The following is an 8,813-nucleotide window of genomic DNA, read 5'->3' as shown; positions in this document are numbered from 1 at the left end:
TGTGTCTTTAAAATGAAAAATTCCCATCTTAAAACCTATCATAGTTCTACAGAGAGTGGTCATGTATATGTCTATACCAGGCCAATCAACTAAGAAAAGACACTGTAAACTTGGAGGTTGAGTCCAAATCTAATGAAGAGAAAGCATTTGCTCTTGAGACGGAAACCACTTCTCTGACTGATACTGCTGCCCTTTTTCATATTTAGTTGTATCTGAGTCTGAAAATTCTCTTTCTTCTAATAACACTGGGAAAATATTAACACCAGACTATAATCTCCTTTCATCTAAATAGCTAAATATTAAGAATGATAACAAAATGACGATGGTTGAATTAACTAACATCATTATAGGAAACATTCCCTCTGAAATTTGAGGATAAAACTCTTAAGGCTAATACAGTTATTCCACATTTTGATTTTGTTTCTGGGTGAATTCTGACATATAATGCCAACTCCCTGGCATTAGGTTGAAGTAACACACTCTACAGAAAAATATTCCTGAAGAAATTAAATCTACAAGACCTGATATCGTCGTTGTTAAGCATGTTAATTCACAAAAAAAGTAAGAATTGTAATGAAGAAGAAAATTACAAGAACCCTAAATGTTACTTACTTATTATCTTTACTGAAAAAGTGAGAATTCACTCTCTGAAGAGGAAAACTAATTGAAATCCTTGCTACCTAATTACCTTCTGCATGCTACATTCATTGCCAAAACTGCCATCAATGTTTTTAGACATTTAAATAACCATAAATCTCAAGAGAAGACACTTCACCTCAAAAACATACTGTTAACTTACTTGAAAGACAGGCCACTTGAAACTAATGCTGATAATCTCATGGCTTCCAGAGTTCTCCCCACTGACCCTCAACCCACAAAGTACCTGGCAGACTCTGCTATGTCTGTTTCAAGTGACACTAGCTCCATATTGGAAGGCACATCCCTTATAAACAAAAAGAAGACAAATCCAGCTGTGAATGTTGATTTCACAATCAGAGAGGATTCTACTGCCTTTTAATCTAATATCCACACTCTTGAAACTAGTTGCCCAATCAGAGCACAGAAACAACCTCCAAGGAGAGCCAGTGCCATTGGCTCTATGGTTGATGCAACAATCACCATGATGACCAATGCTTCAATCACTATCATGAACATCACTCTCCTGCCTAGGGAAACCACTGGGCCCAGAGAAAGACCTGTGAGTGTGCATGGTGCCATTTTGTCCGATGGCTGAAGATGGTTTGCCAAAAATTTGCTCTCATCCTCCAACAGAAAGCAGCAAAACAGCAACTGAAGCAACCATTTTATTTGGGGATGACAACACTATTCCTAAATCAGAAACAACTATGACCTCAGAAGGAGACCACATTACTTCATTAAATGACAATACACTAGAAAGTGATTTTTCAACAACAGGCAACAAGTTTACATCTCTGAAGGAAAAACTAAAATCAGAAGATGATGCTGAGTCTCATCTTATTAGGTCATCAACCCATCTGGAGAAAGAAATTACTAGTCTGATAGGCACAACAAACTCCATGGCTAATGACTCTATTACTGAAAACTTCATTCCAGTGAAAATTGGTAATATCTCATCACCAAGTGCTACTGTTTCTTTAATAGATTTTTCCACTAACATAGCAAAAGAAGATATTCTCTTGGATACCACTGGCCCAGGGAATGAATATGTCTCTATAACTTCTGAAGTCTCTGGCACACTGAAGGATGGCACCGCTAGCATTGTGGACACCCCTGCCCTTCCAGCTAAGAAGGATGAACCCGATGTTAACAATTACAGTTCCTCAGTTAAATCCAATGTCACTGCTGGTGAGGCTGTCCAGATCACCACCTCGTCTATTCCTGAGGCTGAAATCTCTTCTGCTACTGAAAAAGACTTCACCACTATTCCAGATATAGCTGCCCTTACAGAAGAGAAAATGACTGAAATTGACCTCAACATTCCAGAGGATGACCCCAATGCTGTGCCTAAACTAACAGATTCTGATGAGGAAAAGTTCATCACTGTGTTTGAGCTCACTACCACTGTTGAAAGGTGCGAAGATAACCCAGAAGATGTTCTGATAACTGATGAAGAGTCTATGGATGAAGTCAATGTTTGGATGGAGAAAGATATTACAAATGAAGCAGAGAACCATCCCATTTTGCTTACTGCTGTTGAATCTAGATATGACTTTGTAGTCCCTGTATCAGTAGATGTGAACCTCATGGAAGATTCATCTATTACGACCAAAGATCTGTCTGAAAATAATACAATGGAATATGTAACTAAGGACAGTGAGCCACTTTCAAGAACTACCTCTGATCTAGATACCCTAAGCCACAAGGACGATGCTTTTACAACTGAAATGGGTGTCTTTAAGCTACTGAAGGAAGAACCAGATGAGTTCCTGATTTGAAAGCAACAAAACATATGCCACATAGACTTGAGTAATAGCCTGGAAAGCTAGTTTTAACATCTAAGAAGTTTGTTCAGCAAAAATCTTATTAAGTTAAAGAATGTGAGAATTTAAGGCAAGTATTAGACTCAGAAAAATGCAGACGTTTAGCAATAGAGGTCATGCAGTAGAATATATTTATGGAAACTTAAAAACTCAAATACAAGAGTTCCCCTTGTATCAAAAGGTTTAATTTAGTTATCTATTTACCTTAATATAAAAGTCTTTAATCTCAGCCTTCAGGGATATGAAGAGAGAGCAATAAAGAAAGCTCACTTCCTACTACATTTAATGATGTATGTCACTTTAGTTAACCCTGAATAGCACATTTTAGTGTGAGTTGAAGAGAACTGAATTAACTTATCTCAAAAAAATTGTTGTAGTATTAAAAGTTTTGAAATGCTAATTCTAAATGGATTTTTTTCATGCAACCAATGATTCTCTTCTATTAAAAAATATATTTGCAATAATTAAGACTATTCAGTAATTGTTTAGCACCCACCTGTAAGAAATGTAAGAAATCTTATAGGGTTCCTGGCTTGTGTTGGATGCAAACTAAGAAAAAATGATTATTTCATAAACATGTAAATTTGTCAGAAACAATATTTGTATAAATGTATGAATCAATTTAATTTTCTTTCTGTAAAATTTCTTTCCTGAATTTTTGTCAATTTTTTTCAGGTCTTAATCATTGATATCATACTCTTCTTGTGCTTTTGGTTAGCAGTTCAAGGACATGTATCTTCATTTTTTTTTTTTCACAGACTTTTAAAATGGGTCTGTTTTCATCTTGCTGATTTTCCTTCAATAAATCTTTTGACAGCAACTGATTTACTGTGTGTAGATGTGTTTGATATTCCAGTACAGAATTCTGAAATTATGAGAAACATATAAGCACAGTTGACCTTTGAACGACACGGGGATAAGAGAGGTAGATTCCTCTGCCAGTCAGAAATCCACCTGTAACTTTTGAGTCCCCCAGAGCTAAGCTACTAATAGTCTACTGTTGACTGGGATCCTTATCAATAATATAAATAATCAATTAGCGCATATTTTGTGTATCTGTTATATGCTGCATTCATACAATAAAGTATAGCAAGAGAAAAGAAAATGTTATTTAAGAAAAACACATGGAAGAGAAAATACACTTACAATACTATACCATAAAAAATCCGTAGATAAGTGGTCCTGCACAGTTCAAACACGTGCTATTCAAGGGTCAGCTGTAAAATTAAAGTCCATTGTTTGTTTAAAGAACAACTTAGGGGTATCTCAGTGATTCAGTCAGTTAAGTGTCCAACTTTGGCTCAGGTCATAATCATGCAGTTTGTGAGTCTGAGCCCTTCGTGGGGCTCTATGCTGACAGCTCAGAGCCTAGAGCCTGCTTCGGATTCTGTGTCTCCCTCTCTTTCTCTCTGCCCCTCCCCGCTCGCACTCTGTCTCTCTCTCTCACTCTCTCTCTCAAAAATAAACATCTTTTTAAAAATTAAAAAAAAAAAAGAACAGCTTAGCTCCGGACACCAAGGACAGAATTATTATACAGAGGCTCATAATTTTATTATATTTTTAAAAAAGAAAAAGTCAAAACAGTAGGTAAATAATAAGTGGTACACTCGGGGTGGGGGAGGAGGAGGGATTTACACCATTAGATAGACATATAGACTAGCATAATTACAGTAGCATGTTAAAACTCAGAAACACATTTTAACTAAAAAATTTATTACATGGTAAAGTGAACTTCAAAACCATGAAATATGATAAGTAATTAAGCCTTCCTTGACAGTTGACTATTTGAGAAAAATTAAGCGACAGTGTTAAGACCACAATCTAAAATAAATTCTACATGGACAAGAAGCTTAAATATAAAACCATAAAAAAGTGTAGAAGGAAACATGTATATTTATTCAAATGGAGTCAAAAAATTTAAGCATATAAGAAATGGAAAAAAGAAGATTCATAGATTTGATACCATAAATAGCTAAAATTCTGTACAAAAGAAAATCAACATAAAATCAAAAAGCAAATGATAACTGTGGAAAAATAATTGCATTATACATGGCAGTGAAAAGATTACTATCTTATTCTATGAAGAACTCCTAAAAAGAAAGCATTTTAAATGAGCAGTAGAGATAAATAATTCATGAAATACAAATTGCCAGTAAACATAAGAAAAAGTCAATGATTATAGTATTTAAAGAAAGTGAAACTATTACATATATTTTGTAATATATATATATTTATTTATTTATATATATCCATTTGACAATTGACAATGAGAATTTTAAATATTCATTGTTGGCTAGTGCAAATTTCTCCACCCTTTCTGGGAGGCAGTTTAAAAGTACACGCAACATGTATTAAAAATATTTAAACTTTTTGGCCTATTTTGCAACTAAGAACTTTCTTAAAATTTTCTTTAAAATAGCTGACAGTTATTACAGGTTTTGTTGGGTTCACATTTAGAATAACACTGGCTTTTCATGACAATCCTATAAGAAAGAACAATATTATACCCATTTTACCGATAAAGAAACTGAGTCAGCAAATCTATATAACATGCCCAAGCCTCATAGTTACTATGTAGTAAAGGCTTCAAACCAGGCAGTCCTTCATAGCTCATTCTCTCTTAATCACTATGCTCTCCTGGCTCTCACAGTTTTACAAAAAAAGGATGTTGGCGACGGCATTCATTTAATTCTATGTGTTTATAAAAGAAAACACTAAAAGTAATAATCTAAAATTCCGGTGACATGGAACTGGTTACATTTCTGTATACCCATATAAAGCAACAGTATGCATTTTTTAAAAGGTCTATAAAAGATTTAATCACATAGGGGTAAAGGGAAATTTCACACTAAACTTCTAAATGAAGTTTAAATGCATTATTTCATTCTCTGCTTTTGTGCATTTACAAATGCATGAAATCCAGAATATAAAGTGTACACCAGGGGGGTGAATGATTGTCAACATCATTTTTCATTTATGAAATATTTTTTCTGTACCTGCTATGGTCCAAATACCTCAAAAGCCTCTTGTGGATGCTATACTGAACCAAATGACAAAGCCTCCCCCATCATGGAAATTAATCCACTGGAAAAGAGAAATATTAAACAAATAGTCTCAATCACATATGAAGCAATGCCAGCTACAGACTGTGTTGGGTATTACAAACAAAAATAATAAGAGATTATAGCCGCAGACTTCACATAAGTTTAGATCCAGGGAAGTTGTCTCTGAGAAAGTGAGATTTAAACAAAGACTGACAAATATGAAGAGTTGAGGACACAACACACCTGAAGCCCTGAGGCTAGAAATGGCCCAAGTTTCTCAAGGAAATGAACAGATCACGTGATTGGAACACGTGTCAGTTGAGAAAGACTTCAAGTTGAAAGTGAGAAAGTAGGCAAGAACCAAATTATATGGTGCTTGTTGAAAGCTATTTAAGGTTTTAATCATTTTTTTCCTCAAATCAACCTTAGAATTGAGATAGGCAGCAAGCTGAAAGCATCATTATTTTATAAACTGCAACCATAGTTTCTTTCAGGGGCTTTGTTTAAAAAATAGGGTGTACCGGGATGGCTCAGTCAGTTGAGTGTCTGACTCTTGATTCCAGCTCAGGTTGTGGACCCAGGGTCATGACTCCCTTCTTTAAGCCTGCCTTCAATCCCGTAACTGGCAATCCACCTCTTGTCTTCTTTCCCACCAATTAATTATGCCCTGAAGTCCTCATCTTTCTTCTAAAGCCCTTTACTTGCTATCTTTACTTACTGTCTTTATGATAAAGTCCAAACTCTTCAGCAAGGCACACAAGCCTCTCTACATGATTTCCCTCCACCCACCTTTTTCCTCATCGCACCTTTACTTCTCCTGCCCTCCTTTCACACACTACACTCTATCTATACAAAATACTAAACATATACTCCCTGACAGCTGGGATCCATGACTACTGAGCTGAAGAGTACCTAGTACGTACTCAATAAATGTCTATAAATGAAGAAATGTGGGGAATTAAAGTTTCCTTAATGTGAGTGACAATTACTGTTTTTGACCTAGCTTTTAACCCCTGCCTGCTATAAAATTTTATTTGTAATACAACTCTTTTACTTCCACACGTTTCAGTGAGATAGACCCCCCCCCCCATTCCATCAAAGACCTAATTGCTCAGTGTTCCATACACCTTACCATGGTCATTCAAGAATAAGCACGTAAATCAATTAGAGCAAAGAGAACACATTTGTGGAAAATAAACTTCTGAAAGAAATGTCAGTCTGGAAACATGTAGTGCAAGGAGCTTCTGGAGCCATCTAGGGATCACAAGGAGGCATGCTGCTGAAAATAAAGCCAACGCTGAAGAAATAAGAGGCAAAAAATATGAAGAACTGAGTTGTAGTCACATCATATGTCAAACCCTCATATAATAAGCCTGGTCTGCTTATCTATCTGAGACAATACATTTTACATTCTAGTTAAATGAGTTTGGGTTGAAGTTTTCTGTTGGTTAAAACTGAAGTATCGTACTAAGAATACAAACAGTTTCAAGTTCCTGTGTCTTTATTCTTCATACTCTCTGTCCCCAGAATTCTCTGCAGGTTCACATGGTAAATATTTAATCATCTTTCATGACTCACCTCAAGTACTAGCTTCTCTAACCACCTCTAGATGTAATAACCTGTGTATCCCATTCACCATATATATTCTTCAATAATATCACTTATACTTTATTGTATTTGATAAAAGATTCCCCTAAGTCACAAGATATCCTATTTATAGTTTGCTTTGACACAAGATACCTCTGTCCAAAGTTCCTCTCTGTCCTAACATAACCCCTGTTCAAACCCTCATATATTCACAAGCCTCACTGTAACCCTTACCCACAGCTCCTCCTACCCTGTGCCATAAACCTATTTTTCATGTTTTAAGGAATTCCTGATCCAATATGAGAGACAAACAGTGAGAGAGAAAGGGAATGAGAGAGAGAGAGAGAGAGAGAGAGAGAGAGAGAGAACCAGTTTCAAAATGAAATGACCCTGACCATAAAGAAAGTTCTCCTAAAGAGATGTTCTACATAAGGATACATTAAAGAACATTTGTAACTTTGAGGTACCAAGAAGACTGGGGAACTGGGCCAGTATGTGTTTAATATATGTGCATTACCCAATTCTTCCACCTGTTGCAGATTAGAAGCAAATAAATGATACATGAACTAAACTTTGAGTCTGCAGTCTATTTCCACAATACCACTGGTATGTTCTTTTGCATTTTTCACATACACTTCAAAGATAACAGAAGTCTAAATTGAAACTGGCATTCCCCTTCCTTCATTTTTCTCTTCTAATATTTTCTGTCTCAAACAAAAGATACCATCTGCACAGTTGTCCAAGCTGGAAACTGGCACTCCTCCTTCACACCCCTCTCCCTTTTCCCACGTGCAACAACAAAAACAAAGTTTTCACCTCTGGGGTCTTCAGGAATCCACTTGCCTCCATTCCCATTGCCTCTTCTTTATTCCAAGTTTTATCAAGCAAGAATATCATTTTATATCACAAATGTATCATGCCACTTCCAGCTTCATACTCAAAATGCTCTAGTGACTTTCTACCAACTTCAGAATAAAGTCCAAAATCATTTTGTTATTTGTCAGATTCTCCACAACCAGGACATTGCTACTCTATGCGGCCTCACGACATCCTACTGTCAACTTATACTCTTAAATCTTACCTATATAGATCTGTTGGTTTCTTTTTTTTTTTTTAATTTTTTTTCAACGTTTTTATTTATTTTTGGGACAGAGAGAGACAGAGTATGAACGGGGGAGGGGCAGAGAGAGAGGGAGACACAGAATCCGAAACAGGCTCCAGGCTCTGAGCCGTCAGCCCAGAGCCTGACGCGGGGCTCGAACTCACGGACCGCGAGATCGTGACCTGGCTGAAGTCGGACGCTTAACCGACTGCGCCACCCAGGCGCCCCGATCTGTTGGTTTCTTTAGAGCATCAAGCTATGTTTTGTGTCGGTATCACTAAACATGCTATACTCTTCCTGACACTTGTTAAAGTTCCCAAAATATCATTTCCTACAACCAGATAGGCCTCTGTATTTTCCCATCATATTGTCTCATAGCACAAAATATCTTGCTTTATGTAACACACATAATTTTTCAAGTTACCTGTTGTATTGATTTGCTAGGAAAGCTGTAAATAAATTACCACAAACTAGATGACTTAGAACAATAGAAATGTATTCTCTTCACGGTTCTGAAGATTAGAAGTCTGAAGTCAAGGTGTCAGCAGGGCTTCTGGTCTCTGAAAGTTCAAGGGGAAGATCTTTTCTTGCTTCTAGCTTCTGGTGGTTGCTAGCTGT

General features: G+C 36.4%; 1 protein-coding gene across 1 annotated transcript; it reads left to right on the top strand.

Annotated features, from left to right (window-relative positions):
* Positions 1–1,153: 1,153 nt before the first annotated feature.
* Positions 1,154–3,286, top strand: CABS1 (calcium binding protein, spermatid associated 1). Its single transcript, XM_015076922.3, has 2 exons — positions 1,154–2,532; positions 3,138–3,286. Exon 1 carries the CDS (start codon positions 1,209–1,211, stop codon positions 2,415–2,417), a length of 1,209 nt encoding a protein of 402 aa, XP_014932408.1. The 5' UTR covers positions 1,154–1,208; the 3' UTR covers positions 2,418–2,532; positions 3,138–3,286.
* Positions 3,287–8,813: the final 5,527 nt, after the last annotated feature.

Source organism: Acinonyx jubatus, chromosome B1 (assembly GCF_027475565.1).
Source record: "Acinonyx jubatus isolate Ajub_Pintada_27869175 chromosome B1, VMU_Ajub_asm_v1.0, whole genome shotgun sequence".
Classification (NCBI taxonomy): Eukaryota; Metazoa; Chordata; class Mammalia; order Carnivora; family Felidae; genus Acinonyx; species Acinonyx jubatus.
The sequence above is the reverse complement of the archived record's forward strand: the minus strand, read 5'-3'. Positions and strand labels throughout refer to the sequence as shown.